Source organism: Ahaetulla prasina, chromosome 1, assembly GCF_028640845.1.
Source record: "Ahaetulla prasina isolate Xishuangbanna chromosome 1, ASM2864084v1, whole genome shotgun sequence".
Taxonomy (NCBI): Eukaryota; Metazoa; Chordata; class Lepidosauria; order Squamata; family Colubridae; genus Ahaetulla; species Ahaetulla prasina.
Genome location: NC_080539.1, coordinates 212543848 through 212570872, shown reverse-complemented (window position 1 = coordinate 212570872; position 27025 = coordinate 212543848). Strand labels below are relative to the sequence as shown.

At 37.2% G+C, this 27025-nt stretch overlaps 1 protein-coding gene across 2 annotated transcripts in view; it reads right to left on the bottom strand.

The window, feature by feature from the left end:
* Window positions 1-2588: 2588 nt before the first annotated feature.
* The window catches only part of CCDC141 (coiled-coil domain containing 141), a 134622-nt gene continuing 110185 nt past the window's right edge, over window positions 2589-27025 (bottom strand). Inside the window, exons 21-27 of one of the 2 annotated variants that reach the window (XM_058189531.1) lie at window positions 25929-26041; window positions 24212-24343; window positions 19504-20387; window positions 14559-14731; window positions 3259-3413; window positions 3036-3165; window positions 2589-2953 (exon numbers count right to left, since the gene is read on the bottom strand). In XM_058189531.1, coding sequence (XP_058045514.1) covers window positions 2916-2953; window positions 3036-3165; window positions 3259-3413; window positions 14559-14731; window positions 19504-20387; window positions 24212-24343; window positions 25929-26041 — 1625 coding nt within the window. In that variant the 3' untranslated portion in view covers window positions 2589-2915. Of the gene's footprint in view, window positions 2954-3035; window positions 3166-3258; window positions 3414-14558; window positions 14732-19503; window positions 20388-24211; window positions 24344-25928; window positions 26042-27025 lie in introns of those variants that run through there. The other variant, XR_009155936.1, reaches the window with a different exon arrangement.

The following is a 27025-nucleotide window of genomic DNA, read 5'->3' as shown; positions in this document are numbered from 1 at the left end:
AACATAATGCAAAATCTCCATTCCCGACCCCCTCTGGGGCCAGCCAGAGGTGTTATTTGCCGGTTCTCCGAACTACTCAAAATTTCTGCTATCAGTTCTCTAGAACCTGTCAGAACCTGCTGGATTTCACCCGTTTCATTCCCCTTTTTCCCACTGCCTCTTTAACCTCTGAAAATTTGCTCTTGGGAGAAAATTGTCCTTCTTCTCCCATTCTCTTTTCTGGATTTTGTCTTTTCCATGAGCAGAAAGATCTATTTTCTACACAAAGTCCGGTCTGACTACAGACATAGTTAAGAATAAAATATTTCAATGCATGAAACTTGATCTGGAACATGAGGTGTCACAGAGCAAGTATGATTTGTTTCTTCATAACAAAACATAGGACTTTAAGCCACCTGCTGCAAACAGCTTTGAAGGGCAACCTTTTTAAAAAAATAAAGAAGTATACTAAAGCCTCATAAAGTTCCATATCTTGCCACATTTAAAGTTGTGAGATCTTTGAAGAATAATAGTAGTAGTAGTAGTAGTAGTAGTAGTAGTAGTAGTAGTAGTAGTAGTAGTAATAATAATAATAATAATAATAATAATAATAATAATAATAATAATAATAATAATATCAGAGTTGGAAGGGACCTTGGAGGTCTTCTAGTCCAACCCCCTGCCCAGGCAGGAAACCCTACATAATTTCAGACAAATGGCTATCCAACATTTTCTTAAAAATTTCCAGTGTTGGAGCATTTACAACTTCTGCCGGCAAGTTGTTCCACTGATTAATTGTTCTAACCGTCAGGAAATTTCTCCTTAGTTCTAAGTTGCATCTCTCCTTGATTAGTTTCCATCTATTGCTTCTTGTTCTAGCCTCAGGTGCTTTGGAGAATAGTTTGACTCCCTCTTCTTTGTGGCAACCCCTGAGATATTGGAACACTGCTATCATGTCTCCCCTTGTCCTTCTTTTCATTAAACTAGACATATCGAGTTCCTGCAACCGTTCTTCATATTTTTTAGCCTCCAGTTGAACCGCTAAACTGCTGACCTTTTGATTAACAAGCTCAGTGTCTTAGCCACTGAGCCACCACATCCCTTCATCCTTGTTATAATACAATCCAAATTCTTTTCATTAAACTAGGCATAACCAGTTCTTGCAACCGTTCTTCATATGTTTTAGCCTCCAGTCCCCTAATCATCTTTGTTGCTCTTCTCTGCACTCTTTCTAGAGTCTCAACATCTTTTTTACATCGTGGTGACCAAAACTGAATGCAGTATTCCAAGTGTGGCCTTACCAAGGCATTATAAAGTGGCATTAACACTTCACGTGATCTTTTTTTTTTTTAATTTGCATTTATATCCCGCCCTTCTCCGAAGACTCAGGGCAGCTTACACTATGTCAAGCAATAGTCTTCATCCATTTGTATATTATATACAAAGTCAACTTTTATTGCCCCCAACAATCTGGGTCCTCATTTTACCTACCTTATAAAGGATGGAAGGCTGAGTCAACCTTGATTCTATCCCTCTGTTTATACAGCCCAGAACTGTGTTGGCTTTTTTGGCAGCTGCTGCACACTGCTGACTCATATCTAAATGGTTGTCCACTAGAACTCCAAGATCCCTCTCACAGGTACTACTATTGAGCAAGGTACCACATATCCGTACCTGTGCATTTTGTTTTTTTGGCCTAAATGTAGAACCTTACTTTTTTTACTGTTGAATTTCATTTTGTTAGATAGCACCCAATGTTCTAGTCTGTCAAGATCTTTCTTGAGCCTATCTTGAGCCTATCTTCTGGAGTGTTGGCTATTCCTGCCAGCTTGGTGTCATCTGCAAATTTGATGAGTTCCCCATCTATCCCCTCGTCCAAGTCATTGATGAAGATGTTGAAGAGTACTGGGCCTAAAACAGAGCCTTGGGGTACTCCACTGCATACTTCCCTCCATGTGGATGTAGTTCCGTTGAGGACTACTCGTTGAGTGCGGTTGGTCAGCCACTTACGAATCCATCTGGTGGTGATGCTGTCTAACCCACATTTTTCTACTTTATCTAGTAGTAGATTATAGTCTACTTTATCAAATGCTTTACTGAAGTCCAAGTATATTAGTTTGCCAGTCCAAGTTTGCCAGAAGGTTCCACAGATTCCTACACATTACAATAGAGGAGCTTCCCTATGGCTACACAATATGTTTCCAGTGAGTGGGCTGACTACAGAGCGACTTTTAAAGACCAACAATTCTTATTCATCAGAAATTCTGTTCATTGGAATGACATTAGCCCATCCCCCATTATTGTCCTCCCTGATATCTGAGATAACCTTAATTACCTCACAAAGTCATTGCCTATCACTGTGTTGTGTACAATGTACATGATCACGAGGAGAACTGCCTTACCAGGTATAATCTTTACTTCATAAATCGCAATCACTTAAAGCAGGGATGTCCAAACTCGGCAACTTTAAGACTTGTGGACCAACTCCCAGAATTCCTCAGCCAGCAAAGCTGGCTGAGGAATTCTGGGAATTGAAGTCCACAAGTCTTAAAAGTTGCCAAGTTTGGACACCCCTGATTTAAAGGGTTCCTTTGCTTACAATTTTGCCTCTTTGGAAGAGGCAATGTGGTGAGTTTGAAAACCTGAGTCTGCTTATGGCCCTTTGCCTCATGGTTAATGTCTGAAGGTTAGCTGCTTTGTTGATGAAAAAAACACACAATATGAAAAGAAGAGAACAGTAAGAACGCTTTATACAGAAAGGGGCTGGAGGGGCTGTTCCTGTGCTTCTGAAGACAAAAGGAAATTAAACTGAATGTTGGAATGTTTTTTGGTTTGATTTTGACCTCTGAAGCAATGTCAATCTTGACCTTGTACTGCTCAGGGTGTGGCAGTCCTCATTTTTCCCCCCCAGCAAATGGCCTTTCTCTTGATTTGATTTAGTCTTGCGTTGGGGATATGTCACTTTTATTTTTCTCTGAAACAAAATGGAAGTGTCAGATAGCACGGGAACAAGGTCTTCCTCATTTATTATACTAATGTGGACTAAGTCCAGTTACCTATTACTCTGATGAAAGCTGAGCAGTGCGCTTCCCCTAATTCATTAGTGGCAAGACAGATATATTTTCCGGTATCAGCAACAACTGCGTTTCTTTTTACAAGGTAGTAGATGTCCCCTAATTTCTCAATCTGAAAAAAATAATAATAAAGAAATATGAAAAGAGATTAGTGCTGAAATGAAAGGCATAAGCCACTGTTCCCAAAGGAAACATTTAAACATACACATATTTCCCTTGCTGCCATTCTGATGCCATCTTTTGTCCAAATGACATTTGGCCTTGGCTCTCCGTGTATTGTACAATGTAGATCTAAATCATCACCTTCTTGCAGAATGAGGTGTCCAAATTTGTTTATGAAGTTGGGCTGTTTTCCTTGTACTGACAAAGAAAGAGAGACACAAAGAAAACAAATATATGGCGCTTAAAATAGCAACATTCAGCTAAGGAAATTAAGTTAGACACCACAGAGAAGCAATTTATAGGAAACTGAGTCACATGCAACAGATGTGAGGTTAAACTGGATTGCAATGTGAATATGACCATGCAACAGAATGGGACTGTTAAAACTGAGGGTGCACCAATGGAAAAAAATAGTTTCTAAATTACAGAAAGTAATAGTTCCATTCTATCCTGCATTGGCCAAACCTTATTTTGAGTACTGTATAAAGTTCTGGAAAGTATCAGGGCAACTGGAACAGGTGCGGAGAACAGTAACAAAAATGATCAAAGGATTGGAAAGTGAGGCTACGTTCCAAGGCTGAAACAGATCCCTGAGCACAGAGGACTAAGCTTTAAATCCCACTGCCGATTTCTCACCCTGCATTTAGATCTATTTAAGTCATAAGGCCTGCCTGAGGCAAGATGGGGAATCTACTGCTGCTTCCAAGCAGCAATTAGAAGAAATGTGTCTTGTGGGAAGAGATTTGCAAGAGACGCTTGATTACCAAGCTTGGATTTGCTGAGAAATCTCTCCTCCCTGATTGACCAAGAAAGACTGAGCACTAGATCTCTGCAGATGCTCCAGTTACAGTGCAGAGATCCCCACACCACTCTGAGCACTTTAAGCCCCCAAGCATGAAGTTTACATTTGAAATGTAAACTTAGACTTGTGTACTTTAAAAAAAAAAGATTGGGTGGAAAGACTCTGAAATACTCACAGCGAAGGAATGGTTAGTGAAGATGAGAAAATTTGCAAAGATTGAAAATTAACTTGTTTGATTATGGATAAAACAATAAGTACATTTGTTAGTAACTGGAAACCCTTTATAGATCTTTTGCTGAAAACAGGAAAAAAATGAACTTGTGATTTACAAGTTTGCTGATTAAGAAAGGATAGAATATGGAGGGAAGGGAGCATAATGTAACTTTAGGCAGAGAAAATAAAATGCATTTAGAATTGCTGTAAAGAAGCTGCTCCTCTTTATATTTTTTCTGTTTTTTTGTTTGTTTTGCTATTTTTTTCCTTCATTTCTTTTCTAATTAGTTATCACTTTCCTTTTACTTTTCTTTCTTTCCTTTCTTTTTTTCTTTAAATTTTGATGCTTTTACTTTGCAAAAAAACAAACAAACCTTTAATAAAAATTAGTTTAAAAAAGATGATTGTCTGTAAGAGGACTAGGACTAGGGGGAAAACTGATAGGATGAACCATGTTGAGCCTTAAGAAGAAACCACTGGGGGTATATTATGACCCTTAAGTCCTGAAAGGGGAGAAGGGACTCCGTCTAAAAGATCAAGACTTCTTTTCAACTGCAAGAGAACAGGACATGAAATAAAAACAAATAAAATAAAAAAAATCTGTTTGCAATCAAATACATCTTGAACAAATGCTATGGACAACCTTAATTATAGGACCAAAATTGAAAGCAATTATTGATGCATTCAAGCAAAGGCTGAATCCTGCTGAGGATGCTTTAATCTGGGTTCATGTGATAAACAGAGAGATTGGCTTAAATGATGTTACATCTTTGGAGTCTTTCATAAGCTGCAGCAAAGATTTTAGAAGTAATAGAAAAGTATGGGATCTGTAAGTATGGTATTCATATCAACAATTCACCTGAAAAGCTATGCTCACATGCTAGGGATGCTATTAAAGCCTCAATCATTTTCTGATGTTGTTTTGCAGATGAACTAAACCCTACAGAAGTACAGAGCATAAAGTACTTGATCCCACTGGAGCAACCCAGGTTGTAATTTTGCCATACAAAGCAAAGCTGACAGTGACTCTATGGCCAGCATTTTTGAACTTGGCAATTAAGATCTGTAGACTTCAACTCTCTGAATGCTGGCTGGGTATTTCTGGGAGTTAAGATCCACATACTTTAAAATTGCCAAGCTTGAAAAACACTGATTTAAAATTATATTTATCTGTAAACCTGCATAAAAATCTTCCCACAAGAAAAAGTTTCTGTTTGTATTGTGACACAAATCATTGGAAGCATATTGGAAGCCCTCCACACCTGTGCTGCAAAAATCCAGATGGGAATTAGATAGCAGCAAAGACAAGCATAAAGCTTTTACCTTCAACTAGCCATCATTTGAAATTTGGCACGTCCATACTTCAACTAAATTGGCATGAAATAGGTGTAGAAAACTCTTATCATCTAGATTTTTGCTGTGTGAGATCTAAGTAAATAAATAACTGAGTTAGTGCACAGGTCTTTGGTGTTGTATTAGACTGTTGCAATTACACAAAATTGTGTTATAAATAGGAAGAAAGGAGGCTGGTATACAATGCTTAACAAGTTACTTTTTTTTTTTACTTTAGCGATCCCACTTACACAAAAATAAATCAGGTATGGTTAAGTAATATGGCACGGATCATTGCTCCTTAAGGATAAAGCCATTTTTAGTCTTGGATTTAAGTGATTATATGAAGATTGGAGGAAATGTAATTCTCCTGACAGATTCCTCCGCAAATAAATACTTTACGAACAAAGGGGGAGGGAGGCAACTATTATTAGTTCAATTCCCCTACTAATTTGAAAAAAATAAAGAAAGAACCAAATTAAGACTTCTTATCTCCTTCCTGAGGCATCATACCATTATCTATAGTGGTACGGGAGAAAATCAAGAGCTTTGTTGATTTATGGCACTCAGTTTTTCTGTTTTGTATAGTTCCTTAGTTGTACTGGACAGTGGAGAATACTAACTGGAGATGTCAAATAATCAAGGGCAAAGAGGAAGGCTCAGGGATAGGTTGCAGGAACCTCAGAGAGATTAAGAGCAAAGCTTTGCAAGAAACTTGAAACCATGGGATTGAGAAAGGAAAGCTTCTTACATTCTCTAAAAGAAAATGATTGGTATACAGTACTTGCCATCTCTATGTTATAAATGCAAAAATATTGTTTGAATGAGATTTTTCCCAGCATAGGCTTCTTCTTTAGATGGACGTTTACAGGGGAGAAATAATTTCTTTATAATACTTTTCTTTTTAGTTGGCAGATTTGGAAATAGCATAGAAATAGACCCTCTTCTTAGTAAAGTTCTAACAGAAATTATTATAAAATAGCCACTTTGTCATGGAGCAGCTCCATAGTTTGCACATCTGTGGAGAGTGAGATACTTTCTATTTTTATTTCAGACTCTATTTACCCATGAGGGCTTTTCACTTAAGATTCACAAACAACAAACAAGTCTTTGCAGTAAGTCTGTTCACATAAAATCACAAAGAATCTTGCTAGGCATATGTTAATCCTGGTATAAATCTAACATATGTTGGCATAATCTGTAGAAGTAATCCTATATTCTTCTGAACACTTCTGAGAATACCATGGAGAGCCAAGAAAACAAGCAGATGGCTCATCAAATAAATCATCCTAGAGTTTTCACTTGGGGCACGATTAATCAAAATTCACAGAATATCAGCATTGGAAGGGACCTTGGAGGTCTTCTAGTCTAATACCCTACTCAAGCAGGAGATCCTATAACATTTCAAACAAGTGATTGTCCAATCTCTTTAAAAACCTTCAGTGATAGAGCACCCACAACTTCTGAAGGCAAACCATTCCAAAGGTTAATTGTTCTAACTGCCAGGAAATTTCTCTTTAGTTCTAGGTTGCTTCTCTGCTTGACCATCCATTGCTTCTTGTCCTGCTTTTTGTCCTGCTTCTCTCCTTGACCATCCATTGTTCTTGTCCTGTCTTCTGGTACTTTGGAGAATAGGTTGACTCCTTTGTGGCAACCCTTGAGATATCGGAACACTGCTATCATGTCACCCTAGTCCTTCTTTTCATTCAACTTATCTAATTCCTGCAACGGTTCTTCATATGTTTTAGCCTCCAGTCCCCTAATCATCTTTGTTGTTCTTCTCTGCACTCTTTCTAGAATCTCAGCATCCTTTTTATATCGTGGCAACCAAAACTGGATATAATAGTCCAACTGTGGTATTGCTGTCTCAAATTATTGTACAGACACATTATGCAAGGACCTAGTTGTCAGGAAAAGGCTCTAATGCTAGAAAAGGGGGAATGAAATAGAAGAAAAGGATGATCAGAAGCAAGACAGACAAACTTAGTTACAATGCAATGAGTGTACCTTTGGAAGACTTGAAAGAATAAGTTAGGGATAGATCGTCATAGAGAAAATATGAGTCATTCTGTGTCTGAGATGGATAGTCTCTAAATTTAATATATATTAAATAAATATTATATTATATTATATTATATTATATTATATTATATTATATTATATTATATTATATTATATTATATTTATTTATTATTTATGTGCTCGCTAAGAGTCAACACTGACCTGATAGCACATGTTCAATCAATATTATATTAGTAAGTAATTGAGGCCTACACAGAGACAGGTTGAGTCTTCTTTCACTTTAAGTAAAAATATTGCAAAATGATTTATCTTTGTTCTAAAAAATTGGCATGATAAATATTTCAAGATATGGCAGAACTGTCATCAATTGACTGTAGGAAGATCAATCAGCCTGGACTTAAGGGACCCATTTTTCTTTCATTCCTTCATTACTTAGAATTTAAAATTGAGGTCTATTTCCTATATAGGTCTCTCTTCTCATTATTTTATTTTATTTCTAATTCCTGAAGTTATTACATATGTGTTAGCTTTGTTGAAGAAGAAACAAAATATCAGATTGTGATTTATTTCGATCCATTTTCCTCCTGTGAGATTCCAAAACCCCAAAATGAATATTATTAAATGTAGAATTGCTTTCTCATCATCTTTAATTTGTCTCCCTTTGAACATTGAGTAACTAATATTTTCACAAGTACAATTTATGAAAGATTAACCAACTAATATTGTGATTTATATAGCATGGTTTAAGGTGAAAATCGTTTACCTTCCCAAGAGGTCCACACAGGAAGCTATAAACAAAACTTTCTCAAAATAAAGCAGAAAGATACTGTAACTTTCTGGCTTGTGACTTTGGAGAAAATTAAACACTACTCAGTTTGACAGTTCTTTTTTCCAACTTAGAAATTTTGCTGATTGTTGGAACGTAGCGGAGGCTTTGTTTTCTAAAAAACAAATTGCATATACTCGTTGAGTAGTCACTTACCTGAAAAAAACCATAAATGAGGCACTGGGGAAACCAGGCATAAAAAAAAAAAGAGTTTTCTGGCTTTTCTTTCTCTGGTACAAGATTGGCCCTGGTTAGTGCTTGGAAAGACTGATCAGGAAACACCATAGCAGTTGACTAGATTGAAAATAAGGGGTATGTGTGGAATATCTAGCTCAAGTAAAGTAAACCTTTATTTTTACTCCTAGCTCCGTTTCAGTTGTAGCATCCCAACGTATCAGAGTTCCCTTCCCAGATGAGTTTGCCTTGCTTCATCTTTATTCTAAGTACTTCACTTTAATTTTCATTCAATTAAGTTTGCAGAGTGGCTTACATAAAACCCGTATGAACAAGAAGGAATTAAATAAGGAATAAATCAATATAACCAAGTACACAGACATAAAATGCAACATTTTGCAACCAAATGGGCAATGAGGATGACAACATGAAAAAGAGGACTGCTGCAGCTGCTGTAATCCTCTTCCAGACCACTCTTAAAAGGGTAGAAAACTTATCCTTTTGGGGAGGGGCAGTCAAATGGTGACAACACTATCAGCTTATCCTGTTTTCCATTCAGCCATTTTAGTCATATTTCATGGGATTGAGAAATACAGGCACAATACAATCCAGACAGAAACAGGGTTTCTGCAGGGCACGAAGGCAACACAGCCAGAGAACTGGTATGAGTCCCTCTATTGGCACCAACTTTGCCCCCAACGTCCTGTTTTCTCCCACAAACCTGCAGCAGCTTTTGGCTGCAGATACTCTAGTCCAAACGCTATAAGCAGAATGACTGCAATCAATCACTCCAGCAGGGCAAGATAATGAGTCCCAGAAGTGAAGAATAATTCCAGCCAGACAAGATAAGCACACAGTAGCATGGCACTAATTGGAACAGTCAGGAGGACTGCCAGGAATGCAGGCCCAGCTCTCAACACTAGATGAATTCAGCGTTTGTTCCTGACTAACGCCCCTCCCAACTGGGGGGTAATGTGACTGGATGGGTATGGCCAACTTTTTTATTTACTTTTAAAAGCATTTTTACTTTTAAAAGCATTTTAAAAGCCGAAGAGGTTGTAAAAAAATGCTTTTAAAAGCCTCTGATGATCAGACAACTTAGCTAGGTTCGCCAAAGGAGCCTTTTAAAAGCATTTTTTCTACAACCTCTTCCGCCAAAGAGATTGTAGAAAAAATGCTTTTAAAGGGTTCTGACGATCCCAGCTGAGTTGCCTGATTGCCAGAACCTTTTAAAAGCATTTTTTTACAACCTCTTCGGCCAAAGAGGTTGTAGAAAAAATGCTTTTAAAGGGTTCTGATGATCCCAGCTGAGCCCCATGATCATCAGAGGCTTTTTTTTTTACTTTTAAAAGCATTTTTCAGCCAAAGAAAAAATGCTTTTAAAAGTAAAAAAAAAAACAACCTCTGATGATCACTTGGCTCATCTGGGCATGGGCGGGGGCGGGGGGCAGGGATTTTTGCTACCAGTTCTCTGAGCACCCGCTGCCATCGCTACCGGATCAGGCGATCCGGTCCAAACCAGGAGCATTTCAACCCTGTATCTGCCTATAACAATTTGTATTCGGTTCCTATGCCTGGAGCCACCAGAAAGTCACCTGGCAATCTAACTAAATATGCAAAGGTTCCAACATCAAAGTTTAAAGGAGACAAGATGCATCATTTCTGATTACCATATCTCATCTTAACTATAAGGAAAATAATCCCATTAGTAACTACTGAAGTAGTAGGATGAGAATAATATCATTTTATTTAGAATAAATAAAATTCACTAGAATTTTTAAAATCAAAATTTAGGGCAAGTAGTTCCAAGTCAGAACTTTTTTTTAGACATCTGGAAATGCTGGGCTTGAATCCGGATTCTCTTCCATGCAAAACAAGACTAGTGTAACAAGACTAGTGTAGCAGTTGAAACATTGTCCTGCCTTGTGTTATAAATGGATTTATACATCAAACAAACTGTAAACAGGCAAATAATGTTACAGCTTAGACTGATGTGTGCACCAAGGGCATGTTTTGGCTTTTGTAATTTGTTTATATGTTTTAATAGAGAAAGAAAACTGGTCACAACCGGGAATGAAGGTAGGATATCATATCCAGGCTGCAAAGCCCCAGTCATTGACTAGAAGGCAGAACATAGACTTCTGAATTTTATTGTTTCCATTTAGTATTCATCCGAAGTATTGCATCTCAGATATAGTAGTCTAATAAAAACAGAGTTTTACCTGATGTTTTTTTCTTCTAGACTGACAAGTAAACAAGTACAGCTTTCCCAATAAGAAAGCTTTTTTTTTAAATAAAAAAAAGGAGAAGGAAAGATGAAGAAGAAAATTCCTCATACAACAGGCAAAGGAGATTGATTTGAATCTCAGTGCTTACATGTATGAATTAACCAATGGAAAAAGTACTTTGAAAAGAGCAGAGACTTGTTTCTAGGACTAAATGCAAATAATTTTATTTACTTCTTCTGTTAATGTCATTCATGAAGAGACTGGGACCTAAGAGACCTAAATAAATAAATAAAAATCCCAGAGAAATTTGACCTATTTATTTATTACAGAAAAAGCGATATTTCTGTTACATGCGGTGCGATGAAATCAGCTTGCAACTTGCACTGACTTAATTTACACAAGCGTGCATTTTTAATTTCTATTTTTTTTTCTGTTTTCTATTTCAGTTCCATTGTACCTGCATGATTCTAAAGCAGCTCACAATTTCAAACAACAAAAGCAAACTTATATAAATAAAATTAAAAGTGATTAAAACCAGTAAACGGTTGATCAGAATTCACTCATAAAGTTGCATACATCACTGATTTCAGGGATAGTGTGTCCGTCATTTGCCATTTTTTTCAAGCACTAAGAAAAATGTTCCTCACTGATCTGCCTTCATGTTAGGAGCCCAATAAGTTTTGTGTTAACTCTTCCTGCTTCCAAATACAAGATTGTATTACTTCAGTGACCAATAAGTCATTAACACATTCCTGCATCAAAGCATTCTTCTCTCTTTAGGATTTCAGCTCCCATCAGAGAGACATCAGGTTGGAGAAAAAATGGCCAATGGGTCTCCAGTCCCCAAACCTGCTTTGTTTAAAAAAACAAAACCTACTGTCTCAGTTTATAAAATAAATTCCACAAAGTTGCCAAGATGGAAAGCAAAAGAGAAACAAGATCTCTAAAAGATCTCCAGACCATGAGAAGAAGAAGAAAACTAGAATGCAGAATTACATCATCCAACTCTTATATTTTTCCTAAATGGGCAATTTACTCACCTAAGATATAGTAAAAGATCAGTATTTTAAAAATCGGCATTCCACCAAACCAGGCTCCCTTTTGCTCTTACTCTGTATCTGTTTTCTATTCTCATTTGGTTCAACTCTGTACTGTTTTAGTTTGCCACAATGGGGCATCTGGATCCCATAAAACAATCTTCCCCTTCAAAGTATTCAACTACAGCCATCTTGAAAAAGGACAGGCAGAAATGCAATCAGTACAGGACAGAGAGATCATCTTACTGTTTTTTCTGTGAAAATGAACAGCAACGGGTATTTCAAAACTTACTTTTGAAATATTAAGATGTGCACTTAATCGGTTAAAAAAGTCTAAACTCTCTTGATTTGTTGTTTGTTTGTTTGTTTGATCAGCCACAAATCTGTAGGCAAAAAAGTACTAGCTTTTACACCAGAGAAAGCTTTTACTGTGAATAACTGAACTAAATAATTATTGAATGTTATCCCCAGTGCATGCCAACCACATAGGATACCTCAAAGATCACTGAAAGCAACATATTTTCCTGGCATGAAACCTCAGTTTCATATGTTGCTGTTAAGCTTGTCCTTTCATTCCATAATGTACCTCAAAAAGACATGTTACCAGGAATCCCAAGATCCATTCATTGAACACATAGGTTTGCAACAGCCATTTAATATTACCGAAAAGATAGTAATAGATTCCAATCTCTTACAGGTGTGCCTTTTTTTTTTAAATGGCATGTGATGATAGCATTAGATCACAGGGTCTCAAAGATTGAAAAAACACAAATCCTGCAAATTAAGACATTACTGAAAGAAAGTATCTATAGCTGTTGCTCAGAGACATTCAGATGCACTTTATGTCCTGTCATAAGTGATTAATTTGTCTCCTTGACTTCATAAAACCTGAGCATATTAATTTTATCTCAGTCTGGGAATTTAGTAATCCTTTACGGTGAGTGTAACCTTAGTTCTCTTTCTAGGGTAGGAACTATTAATAGAGTAGAAAAGGCAAAATGGGCCTCTTTTTTTCAATGTACGCAATTCTGGATTTTTGTAATGAGTCCCAAAAGAAGCATTTCATTGGACATAAACCTTCATACATTCATTTTTCATGAACAGACTGCATTTAAGGAAAATGTTACACATGACCGGCAAAATATTTTCTATTCATTGAGCTAGCATAACTTCCTTTTCTGGACCAGCCAGTTTTCCCTTCACTTCAGGAATCTAAAAAGAGTTCATGTTTTACAAGACTGTTGAATAACTAATCTGATGAACTAAAATTGTAAAATACTTACTTTTACAGCATTATAGAAAATCTGATGGATGTCCTTCTTTATAAAATCATATCCTCACCATTTACAGTATGTAATCTTCTACTGAATACTGCAAGATTTCTTTTCATTTTGCAAATTTGTTCTAAAAGATTTCTGTACCTTTTTTCTTACGCATAGTTCGTAGAACAATTGTTATAGAAAAGTTAATTTCCAATTAAATATAAATGGTTGTCAACCATGCTTTAAATGACGGAGATACGTCTACTTTTTTTTTTTAATAATGGCAAGAATTCATTATGAACACTGTGTCATTTGAATACAGTGAGAATTTATGAGGCAAATCACTCCTTAAAAACCATTGCTTCTTTTCTTCCCTTTGTCAAAACTCACAATAAGTTGAAGAATCAAATTTGTTACATCTGTTGGAGCGAAAAAACAGAATGCTGCTTTTTTTTATCACATTTAAAAAATAGAAACTTGTTTAGTCTCTAATACTATATTTAGTATAGTATTTTTAAAATACTATAAAAAAATATTTTATGCCTATTATATTTAAAAAAAAATATAATAGGCACAAGGCAAATACTAGAAATAATTTTAAATTGTTAAAATAATGAAAAATTGACAACATTATATTTTACTGTTGTCAATTTTTCATTATTTTAACAATTTAAAATTATTTCTAGTATTTGCCTTGTGCCTATTATATTTTTTAAAAAAAAACCTTTTCACTCATTTCAAACAAATACTTCTCAATTTTCTCACACTAAATTGGTAGATGTTTCTGAATTTTTAAAAGAATAAGTATTGTGATTGCAATCCTAAGAGGAACTAAGCTGAATTGAGCATAGATAGACTAAATGTTCATACATAGGTTTGTACTGTTAGCGGCTTTAAGCTACTATTCTTTCACCTATAGAAACGGTGCACGTGTGTATAATATACAAAAATATTCTCTTTCTTTATATATTGCTTTCTTATAAAGTATCATCAAAACAATATATTTGTAAGCTGTATATAGAATGAAGCAAGCATATTGTGTTACACAGATCAATCATAGCCCAGTGACATATTTTCTTATAATCTTTAGAGGTATATTTATATTCATACAATCATCTTCATTATCTAATAAAGAACATTTTCCCCCATGCATACATATCTCTTTCCATTATACCATTGTACTGTAGACTAAAGGATAACTTCCTTTAGTACGCCTGGGACAGGAATATCAAAAGCATTACATTCAGCGTGAGCGATCAGCAAGAGTGTCAAAGGTGAAGTGAGGTGCATCAAAATATGGTTGCTTGCTGTTGACTCCTTTGGTGAGTGTTAAAGTCCAGTGAAGTCAGTTGGCTGTGCTAAGTGAACAACCAGTGGGCGAGTGATGCAATCAAGTAGAAAGCACAAAGGGTTATCCAGTCTACTCTTTTTATAGATGGCCAGTTACCTTTCACCCGGAGGATGGCACTGGAGGACACTGTGCCGCTAGAATTTTTAGCCCGAACCACATACAGTCCAGCATCTGAATCATACACCTTCTCAATGAACAATGTATATTGTGTATCCTGGTGTAAGAGCTTTATGTGCTCATCTCCCGTCACTCTCTGGCCCTTCTTGTACCTGGAGTAGAGAGTCAGGTTTCAAGTCAGGTTAATATGAATCTTGGATGAAGCAATGGTAATCTGCGATGTCAGACAAAGTCTTATGGAATATGAAAGTAGGGTAAGAGTAGAAACCATTTATAATCATAGCTTCCCACCATCATATTTAAAAGAAAGAAGATTTGTGGTTAAAAAAATAGAAGAAAAGTGTTAGTAGCAAGGAAACAAGTAAAATAACGCCCTAAAAACTGAAATATTCTTTAGAAATAGATATTCACATAGCCTTTATTTGACTACAGTATGACTAGGCCAGAGGTTGAAATACTGTTAGTAATATAGATAGATAGATAGATAGATAGATAGATAGATAGATAGATAGATAGATAGATAGATAGATAGATAGATAGATGATAGAGAGATAGACAGATATAGATATAGATATACAGACAGACAGAAAGTGTTGGTTTTCTCCTGTAAATATATCCCATGCAATTAATTGCTATCATTGTTGATTTATTGGTGTAAATGAGGAGCAAGTGGATCTTAAATTCATACATTTTCAATAAAGGCAAAAACCCTGCTAGAAAATTCTATTTAAGTTTGGATCTACTAGTAAAACAAAGCAATGGTCTGTCTCAGGGCTGTGGCATGTTCTGAAGGAAAAGAGCTTAGCAATAGCGCTAAGGCTTATATACTGCTTCACACCCTCTCTAAGGCAGTCTATTGCCCCCAACAAACTGGGTCCTCATTTTACCAACCTCGGAAGGATGGAAGGCTGAGTCAACCTTGAGCCGCTCAGTATCAAACTCCTGTAGTGAGCAGTGAGTTAGCCTGCAGTACTGCATTCTAACCACTGTGTCACCAGGCTCTTATTTCTTAGATTAGCAAATACTAGAATAAGTGGGTGGACAATACTGGTAGCTCACCTCCTCCAGGACATACTGCCTAAGAACCCTGATGCACACTTCAGGCAATCCCAAAGCACCTGGGTGACTTTGGCACTTGCTACGGAGAGTACAAAAGCTTTCAGTATCAAAGCAATTGGCCAGCACTGGAAAAAAAAGGCTGAAAGGGTCTTCTCCTGGGCACTAACATGAAGGACTTCAGGGTCACACCAACAGCATTCTTAAGGTGAATTAGGTGACCTCTTCACTTTGGTTAAGCAAATCAGAAAACTTCTATGTCCAAATTGTTTCACTCTAGTGAATTTTAGTCCCTTAGCACAGTCCTGCTCTCTATGTGTGTCTCTTTCCACTACTGATGACAGAATAAAAAAACAACAGTAACAGACAAATTCTTTGAATTTTGACTTTAGCCTTTGCAAATAGTATTTTATGGAGTATAATAAGCAGATTTTTTTTACTGTAGAGCCAGTTATACCACAAAGGTCTATCTGCTAGTCTTGTTACTGTTAGCAGGTATCATTTTTTAAACAATTTCCTAAAATGCACATAGAAAATGCCACTTTGCACTGGTAGCTGAGGCTTGAGATACCCTTGAGGCTAATGTTTGGGGCACCACGGTTGAACAGTACCAGATGAGTAGCCATAGAATGGAATAGGGATAGTAGCAAACAAATCTAGTGAGAGAGAGGTGGGGAGGGAGGGGGAAAGGGAGGGGGGAGGGAGGGAGAGAGACAGAGAGACCACCATGGGCTCTTCAAGGTTCACTGGGCTGATGCTGTTCACCCAGCCAACTCTTCTTCTTACCTTTAGAACATTTTACAAGCAATAAATGGGCAACCAAGCATGTAATCAGATACAAATGCTTGTTTTATTCCCCCCCCCCATTAAAACAATAGTATTATTATCTTACAGATAAAGATTGATTACTGCCAAATGTTTGCCATCAATACAGTAGAAGGAAATTCTCTTTTATTGCTAAACTCAGGGTATAATTTGATTGTCTGTCTATTATCTATCTGTCTGTCTGTCTGTCTGTCTGTCTGTCTATCTATCTATCTATCTATGAGCCACGGTGGCACAGTGGTTAGAGTGCAGAACTGCAGGCTACTTCTGCCTGCAATTTGGCAGTTCAAATCTCACCAGGCTCAAGGTTGACTCAGCCTTCCATCATTCCGAGGTGGGTAAAATGAGGACCCAAATTGTTGGGGGCAATATGCTGACTCTGTAAACTGCTTAGAGAGGGCTGTAAAGCACTGTGAAGTGATACATAAATCTAAGTGCTATTGCGCTCTCTCTCTCTCTCTCTCTCTCTCTCTCTCTCTCTCTCTCTCTCTCTCTCTCTCTCATCTATCTATCTCTATCATCTATCTTCTCTTTCTTTCTCCCTCCCTCCCTCCCCCCCTCTTTCTCATATCTAGCTGTATCTATTCTACAGAGGCCATATAAGATTACCCTCCAAGCTCTAAAATTTCCTAGCTGATCCTTTTCATTCCAAGCATCAAGAATTGGGGCAAGAAAGATGAAAATCTGGTATCCAGTGCCTTCTGTTAGTCTATGGCTAGTCATTCCTTTATTACCTGACTCCTATTAGTTTTCTACATAGTAGTTTACTGGTATTTATTAATGCCCTTTAAATACAGGATTACTTTCATTTTGTTGTTATTGTTAAAAAGAAAAGAAAAAAAACCCTTCATTGATCACCAATATTAGAACATAACAAATTTTTACTGACATTTCTTTTTTTTATTAAGAAGGTTTCTTTATAATTTGTTTTTATAATACTTTGTTTACTTCAGAGATTGTTTAATTGTAAGAAGTTTATTTTATTAAGAAGTTGGACAAGCTGTAGTAGCATTTTGTGTCAAATAAAATATTTAAGCTGGGAGCATTAATGATCCAAAGGGAAAGTGATAAGGTTTTTTAAAAGGAAAGAATGAAAGAAAAAGCTCTTAAGAATTGGATTAGTGATTCAGGCAAGCTGTAGTGACAGGTTTTTTTAAAAAAATGCCTTTTAATTGTTAGCAAATTTTATCAAATGTGTTAGTTGCTTTCAGATTTGTTATACATACTCATGAAGAAAATGGTTTATTTTCTTTCAAATTCTGATTTAGCACATATATGATGATTGAAAAAAAATAAAAAATTATAATAAAAAAGAGGCAACTCTTGAAAGGTGAAGGGAAATAAGCACTTATATGAAATGAATTTAGAATCCATCTGGATCTTATTGAGCCTCTTCTATTCACTTCCACTCTACCATGAATTTACTAACTTCTACATTAGGCTTAATACATGAAGATCTGTCACTCTCTCTTCATTCTTGAAGGGACTAGAGAGCTCCTATAATCTAACCATTGTCTGATTTGACATTGAGTTGGAAATTAGAGGAGCTGTAGCCCAGTGTGAGCAAACCTACCAGAACCTTTCAAACTCTGTATCATATCTTTGTAGCTTACCCTTCAAAAGAAAGATCAGAAACATTAAACTAGTGTCAGAGTGGTGTGGGGGTCAACATACAGGTTTTGGAGTGAGAAGACGCAGGTTCTAATCCACCTTCAGCCAGGGCAGTTCCCTGTGCAACTTTGGCCCAGTCACTCTTTCTCCTGCCAATCTGTTATAAGGTGGCTACTGTGGGAAAAAAATAGCTTCTAAACAAAATAGGAGCCAAAAATCTGATAAAAGGTGGCCCAAAATAGAATGTGAAATGGGTTAGATTTCTGCTGCTCTTGCCAGCATTATAAAATTCCCTGACAGATCATCAGTGTTTATTTTGTTAAATTATATCCTAACTATTTACAATAGTAAGAAAAACTCCTTTGAAACTCTGCTCATGAGGAATTCTTTGAGTTACAAGCTTTATAATTTGGGCACCATGGAAGAGGTTCAACTGATTTTATTGCTTTACTCATTACTTTTCTAAACTTAATTTGCAACATGGGGGCCTTTTTTCTGCTCTAAACTCTAAACAAAGCTTGACTGGGATTCTTTTCATTCCCTAGGACTTCTTATATAAATTCCTAACCTTTCTGGATTTAGAGTTATAGTCAGAAATAGCACTAAATATGAATGTGCTGTAATTACACACAAAAGATAAATGCAATTTAATTACTGTTTGCCAACTGTGGGATTTAGCATCAACTTTTCTCTGCACTGGAGACCAGCTTTATTTAGTGTATATATTCTCCCATAAATACTGCCAGGAAAGCTTGTTTTCATTATCCTTCAATATTATAAACCTTGTTTTACTCTCTTGTTAGTTGGCCAATTATACCCTGTTGGTTCTCCCACCTTTATATGGAAAGCATCTGCAGAAACGAAAGGACTTTTGGACTACCATTTTCAAAGGAAATAGATAAAATCCTGAGGCCAATTGTCTCTTAATTATGAATGCTATCGAAGTATAAATGTGAATCTTATATAGACATTCTCTGGCAAATTTCAGAAGCTAGGGGCTTACATTTATGGGCTTACAGGTCCAGTTTGAATGTGGATCAGTGGTTAGACACCAGGTAAACTGAATCTAACACAGAGAATGGAATTTCTTCTCTACTTGGTTTCTGTAGCTACCATAAAGCTAATCTTCAAACGCAGAGGAATTTCTAAAATTCAATTCTTATAAAAAGAGTTGTGATGTTTAATAGCTGGAATGTTCTATTGCTAAATAGAAATGTTTTAACTTCACTCATCTACTAAACATATAGACTGAATGTGCATGAATTATTTTGAATCTGGAACCCAACAGTAAGTGTTAATATTGTGTAAACTCTGTGGGAATGGAATTATATGGAAATGTGATGTGAATGCTAGTGAGACTATCTGATTTTCAGATTTGTGTTTGCTGGATTACCCTATTTATATTTAGGTTTTTTCATTATAAGCTACCCACCAGGTTAATGTAGGTTCTGGGAATCCTGTTACTTCTACTTCCAAAGTCACCGGAGCACCTTCCATGACAGTTACATTAGAGAGAAGCTTGGAGAAGTGAGGTGCCTGTCCAGAGAGGCTGACCTTGCTGTTCTTTTCAGATATGCTTTTAATCTCTTCTCCGGTAGCCATCTGCCTCTGACAGTTTCTCACGGAGTCTGATTGAAAGAGACCTGAAAATGCATTGGATGAAGCATGCAGCCTAGCCTGGTTTTTAGTAAAGTTATTTCCATCATGCAATTTGCTCTGTGCTTCCCTCATGCTTCTGGGAACCTCATGGCATTGCAAATGGGTCTCGTGCACTTCACTCCTCATGCAGTAGAAAGCCTTGGTCTTGAACGTAGAGGAAACAGGGGGAGTTGCAGGCATTTCTGGAGAACTATGAGCAAATGGAGATTCTATCTTGTCCTTGGAATGGCTGCTGAGGGTAGAAGAAGAAAAACTGCCTAGCTGCTCTGAAATGCACTCCTTCCTGTGGCCAGGCACATCAGCAGAAGCAATTGAGGTTAAGGGATCGGAATCATCTTCCATTGTTTTACTGCCAGCCCTTATTGGCATTTGCACAGTGTAAGAGCTGACATGCACACTACGGGAGCTACTGCTATGTGGTTCTTCTAGTTCTGTTTCCGAATGCAGAAGGTTGGATTCTGGGGTTTCGGAAAGTGGAGGCAATGAGATATCATCAGGAGATATGCACTCATATTCCTCTCCAGAGAGTGCATCCTCTGCCAGGAGCTCAGTGTGAAAGCTTTCCTCCTTGGCAGCAAAAGACAGCCCTGTGTCCTGTGAAATAGAATCCTCAACAGCTGGGCAGATAATTGATGTCTCAGCCAAGTTCTTCTCTTCCTTAAAAGCAAAAAAAAAAAAAAAGAGGGGGAGGGAATAGAAGGGAAGGGAAACGAAGAGAAGAGAAGGGAATGGAGGGGAAGGGAAGGGAAGGGAAGAGAAAAGAAAGGAAAGGAAAAGAAAGGAAAGGAAAGGAAAGAAAAGGAAAGGAAAGGAAAGGAAAGGAAAAGGAAAGGAAAAGAAAAGAAGGGAAGGGAAGGGAAGGAAAGGAAAGGAAAGGAAAGGAAAGGAAAGGAAAGGAAAGGAAAGGAAAGGAAGAGAAAGGTAAGGGAAGATGCAAAAGAGACTTTAAATAACGTCTATAAAACTTATTTTACCTAGTCTTTTTTCACATATTTCTTTCATATATTAAATTTTAAAGATGTATTTAGTCGTCTGTCAGAAGGCCCATTTAGTCCTATTTAAAAATAATCTTTGAAAAGGAGAGTAGATAGCATTCTTAACAAACATAGAAATTACTGGGATTTTTCTATTTTTAAGAAATGTATTTTTATTGCAATCGTAGCAAGTTTGCATCCCTGAAAAAAATATTTATTATGCCTTTTAATTTATTAAGCTGATTATGTAAATGTTAGACTGCAGATTACTTTTACTGAATGCAATGAAGAAAGAAAAGTGCTACTGAAGTAACATCTAATTTTTCTATTTGCAGGATGATAACACAAACGTTATCCTGAGAAGGAAAATATTCTGTTTCTTCCATAACTTTGTGTCCCCCCCAGTGATCTGCATTTGTAACAGATTCTGAAAAGATAGTTATTGAGATGGCCATTAGCTTGAATGTTATTATCACGAAGGATAATTTTATAGCTAGCTATTTGCCTTAATAATGAATGAGACATCTGTATCTGTGGTATATTATGGAGCTCTGTTTCTACAGATATTCAGGATGGAAAAGATATTTTATTTCTCAATGCACCTGTTTGGCTAGCATAGTACATAGGATGCTAACCTAACTACATTTTTTAAAAATCAAGAGTAAAGAGTAAAGCTCTTTTACGCCTATGTTTGATATTTGTTGCTCCCAGGAAGTTATGCAAATCCAATTATTCATCAATAATTCAAAATCGTTGGTTTCCTTTCCTTTAAAACACATTAAACTTTTAGCTGATGAACTTTTTCCTGTTTAAACTATGATTTCCCCTACTAGAAATCATTTAGAGATCTGTCAACGGTTCTTAATGTACTTTCTGCTCACCTGTTCTAAAAGCAGAGGCAAGAAAGAAAACTTCCTTAGAGTTTATTGGCGAGAGGCAGTGGCAATGCCTAAACATTACATGTTTAAGAATTTCTGCTCCACTCCAGAAACATAAATTTGTGGTGTATTGTCCAAATCCTAGGCTTTCACAGGATAATTTTTAAAAACCTATTTGTGTATATAAAAAATGGCTGAAACATTATTTTCTAAATAAGTTGTTGTTGTTGTTAGTTGCGAAGTCGTGTCCGACCCATCGCGATCCCATGGACAACATTCCTCCAGGTCTTCCTGTCCTCTACCATCCTCTGGAGTCCATTTAAACTCATGCCTACTGCTTCAGTGACTCCATCCAGCCACCTCGTTCTCTGTCGTCCCCTTCTTCTTTTGCCCTCAATCTTTCCCATTATTAGCATTAGCATTCTAAATAAGTAAGATACCTTTATATACTGCCAATTTAAGTTACGCTTTATACTAGCTATTATGGGGAGAGGGGGAACCTTTTATATTTGCTGTCCTTCCTTAAGCCATTCATAACTCAAAACCTTTTCTTGAATTTTCTTGAGGGCCTTATATTGGATGGGAGTACTGTTCTTTTTCAACAGCACTGGAGATAAGAATATTTTTGCTATGAAAGATTATAGTATGAACTTTGATGGCTGTCACTTGATTTAATTGGATGTGTGGATTATAGTTTGTGAGATGACTATATTTCTTGTACCAATTGTTGTGGGAATCTCTCTCTCCCTCTCTCTTTCTCTCTCTCTCTCTCCCTCTCCCCTCTCCCCACTCCCCCTCCCTCTTTTTCTTTTACAATTTTTCAGCAAGTGCAGAGTCCTTTTTTTCAGATCAACTGTTGATTTATTGATTGCAACATGGATTGACTTACTGGCTTGCCACCTGACCCTGAAGATGTGGGCTGAAAGGGAATGCTGGCTCAAAGTCACCCAGCCAGCTTTCATGGCTAAGGAGGGACTAGAAGTCACATCTCTTGGTTTCTAGCCTGGTGCCCTAACCACCAGACAAAATTGGTTCTAAAAATGTTATCTCTCTTTGTCTTTTCCTCTGATTGTTCTTTGCTGATCTCAGAGCCTTTCCTTTGCCATTCTACCCAGGCATGGAATGCTTGGTCTCTACTATCAGATAGAATGTAGGTCTATTCTACTTATTAATTATTGCTTATTCCTCTCATGTATTTCTTCCCATAAGCTTTCTTTCTGTTAATGTTAGAAAACTGTTTCACTAATAGGAATAGGAATATTCTTTATTGGCCAAGTGTAATTGGACACACAAGGAATTTGTCTCTCAGTGTTTGTACAAAGTTTGTAATCATAGATTATAAATCATCAGATACAATCCTTGATCTGATTAGATTCCCACTCTTAGGAGCACTTATATACCAATGCAAATCACACTGCCTCCAACAGACTTAACTAGGGACTTGGAATTGCAAATAATCCTGATATATCTCTGTTTCAGTGGTACTGTGTAGAGGGGGACATGCAATTTTAAGGCAGGGAATGCCACCTCACAAATGATAATGTACTCCTCCCTTGTGTTGTCAGGGAGTTGTTTCATTTGTCCTGCCTCCCACCTCCTGGAATTCCCTCATACTGGCCTGACTCTGTTATTCTATGTAGATTCTATGTAGATATAGAAAAGCAAAATTTCAGCATTAATGCTGAAATCTGCCACCATGACAAGCTCTTTCATTTTTTGAAGATTGGAAGAGAGGCACATTTAAGTAGTGGTCTGAAAAGGCTGGTCAAAGGAGGTAGTTGCTGGCCAGTGTGTAACAACTCTTCAGCTGTTTGATTATTCACTGGCCAGAAAAGGCAAAAAATGATTGTCTCCCTGCAAGTTGTATGAATGCCCAGATCCAAATGTCTAGGACAGCATGTGTCAACTTTGAATTCCCAGGACTGAGAGACAAAAATATTGATTCTCCAGAAGTGACCATTGTCCGCCTTTTCTTATATATTTCTCTATCCCTTATCCTACTTTCCAACGTTCTATGCCTGACTAGGTGGCTCAGTGGCTAAAACACTGAGCTTGTCGATCGCAAATTCGGCGGTTCGAATCCCTAGTACAGGTCTCCTGCGTGAGAAAGGGGTTTGGACTAGATGACCTCCAAGGTCCCTTCCAACTCTGTTACTGTTGTTATATACAAAAATACAATACTCCTCAGATAAATCTATACTTCATGAATCATGAAATGGTAGATATAATAAATATATTAATCTTTAATTAGTCTTTATGGTTCCATGAGACTCTGCTGGATTTCCTGAAAAAGATTAACCTGACTTTTCTCCCCTCTGGAAAGCAACACCATCTATTTTCTTAATGTTACCTTTTCTGTGTTGAATGAAATAACAGTGCTTTCCATCTTAGTTATAAATGGGCTTTCAGATAATGTTAAAAAGCCTTCTCAAAAGTACACAAGTTTATGACATAAATGGATTCATTTTAACTGTAAGAAAGCAAATGATTCAGTGTGGGAGACGTTTCCCCAATTATATATTTTGCAAGCAAGAGATTTTTCTTTTAAGAATTTTCATGCTTGAATTAATTCCCTAATATCAACCCTTAGTTTGATTTACACATTTACTTGGGGGGGGGGTGTACAAACCTGTTTTTTCAGCTCATACATTCTTTCTTTTATATCCTCTTTATCTATCTTCTGTTTTTGACTGTCTCGTTCCGTTCTTAGCTCATCATCACATTTGTTAGAATTTGGTGATTTCCCCTTTAACGAATCTTCCTGTGAAACAAAGCCAAAAGTAGAAGCAAAATATAAACAATTTTCCACAGCAGGGGATTTGATGTTTTATCAATACAAGGAAGGAAACACAAGCTTTTGCAGCAGGAGATCTGCGATTCAGATTCGCATAAAGCAACACAATATAATCTTTGTGTTTGTGTTTGTTCACGGTGCATTTGTCATGTTTGCAGTTATATCACAGCTGTCCTTCTAAGTAGCTCATACCACTAAAAAGTCCCACAGAAATAGGAAACAGCAAAATGTCCCAAAGGTGCTTTTTCAAGAGGCAATTGGACTTCCTGGTTTGACATGACTGGACGGAGCTGAAGAAGCTTCTTGGATGAGAAGCGAAACATCTTCAAAGAAAAACTAGAAAGTCCAGTGGCCTCTTGAAAAAAAAACACCTTTGGGACAACCATGGCCTGGATGACTAAGAATCTCCATAGATGAAACAGCAAAACATGAAAGAAATCTTGTAACCCAAAATTTGATAAAACAGCAGTAGACTTTACGCAGCAGTATGCTGTTTTAAAAGAAGAGTCGCTACTGAAGGAGTGAGGCAGGTCTTGTCCACGGATTATGTTAATCTGCCCCCAAGGCCCACTCCCTCATCCTAAGGGGCCTCTGTGGCTCAGACTGCTAATGCAGTCTGTTATTAACAGCAGCTGCCTGCAATTACTGCAGGTTCTAGTCCCACCAGGCCCAAGGTTGACTCAGCCTTCCATCCTTTATAAGGTAGGTAAAATGAGGACCCAGATTGTTGGGGGAAATAAGTTTGTATAAATATACAAATAGAATGAAGACTATTGCTAACATAGTGTAAGCCGCCCTGAGTCTTCGGAGAAGGGCGGGATATAAATGCAAATAAAAAAAAGTAGATTGTGGGCTATTGGGATACACTGGAAGGCCTTAGAGCATGGGTGTCAAACTCGCCACATTGCCATCAAAGATGTTTTCCCCCTTTGCAGGGCTGGGGTGGGTGTGTCTTGTATGTGATGCATCCGGCCAGCAGGCCGCCAGTTTGACACCCCTGCCTTAGAACAGGGGTCTCCAACCTTGGTCCCTTTAAGACTTGTGGACTTCAACTCCCAGAGTTCCTCAGCCAGCTTTGCTGGCTGAAGGACTCTGGGAGTTGAAGTGCACAAGTCTTAAAGGGACCAAGGTTGGAGACCCCTGCCTTAGAAGATGCTATGATAGAAAAGCAGTTTCCCCAAATCTTATTCAGACATGCCCCACCCCAAGTAAAGACAGACATCATAATGGCTCAGCATTTGAATATCACTTTTAAACTCATTTCTGACTTCTAGTCTCTTCAGATTAGAATCCAGTGTATGGATGGAATCCTGTGTCTTGTGTTTAGAAATCCACTAACACCAAAGGATCCTCAGCTGTTTTCTTGGAAGTACCCCCTGGAAGCACCCCGCTGCATACCCTGAATATTTATGTCTTTATTATTCAGTAGCTGGCTCACTTACTCACTACCCTTAAATCTCTGTCCTGCATCTCCACAGCACATTTTAATGCCATAAAAAGTTAATAGATTCTGTTGTAAAATTATATTTTTTCTATAAGAAGAAAACATTACCCCAAGCTTATCTTCAAGTTCTGTCAAGGAGCTACACAGTTCACTGACAGAATTAAGAACTTCTTTGTGTTTTGCTGTTATTTTTTCAACATACTTCTTTCCTTCTTCGTTACCTGTAGTTTACAAAAAGGAATGATAGGACATCTGTGTTATCCACAACAATTGAATGAAAGGCTGATACTTTGACTGGATCCCAGAAAATTTGCACCTGTTTTCCAGGCCCTGGGACTCTTTTTGCATGATTACTTAGAAATAAGTCCCAGCAGTAGGTTCAGTGAAGCTTTCTTCTAGATAATTAAAATATAATGAAACAGGAGCTATTTTTTAAATAAACGTATTTATGAAATTTATATCCTGCCTCTTGTATGGAACTCAAAGCAGGATGTAGAGTATTTCCTCTTCCAACTTTTCCAACAATCCTGCAAGGCAGATTTGGCTGAGAGAGGAGATTGGCCCAAAGTAACCATGAGCTTCTATGAACATGAATTAGATTCTGGATGCTTCTAGTTCAACAGTTTAATTACTATAACACTTTGGCTTAATGTCAAAAGTTTAAAAATCGACATTTATATGTGGAAGAATAATTAGTTTTGCATTTATCGTTCCAATTTTCAGTCTCAGTGATTGATATACATAGTCCCTTTGTTGCAAGTATTGATTATATAAATTTACTGAAAATTACAGTTGTGGTCTTTTCTCTCAATGTTAGTGATTGTATGAATTGTGATTGTATCAGAAGCCCAGGACACAAGTGCAGTATAGACTGGGTGAAAAGTCATAAATTTAATTTAACTTTCCTTAGTAGAAATTATAAGGATCTCTATGCTGCTACTGGTTTTACACTCCCTAACCTTAAAGACTATCACTTTTGTTGACTGCAAATGCGGAGAAGGATGGGAGAAAATTATAGGCCTACCTATAGTCTCCAATCTCCTGCAGTAACAAAAATCTCTAATCTTTTTCCACACACACACACACACACACACCAAAAAAAAAAAAGAGGGAGGGAAGGAGCTCTGTCATGCCCCTGTTTGGAGTCTGAATCCAAAGGGGAAGAGAAACAGCTGACAGAGAGTGAGAGAGTGGATCCGTTGGCT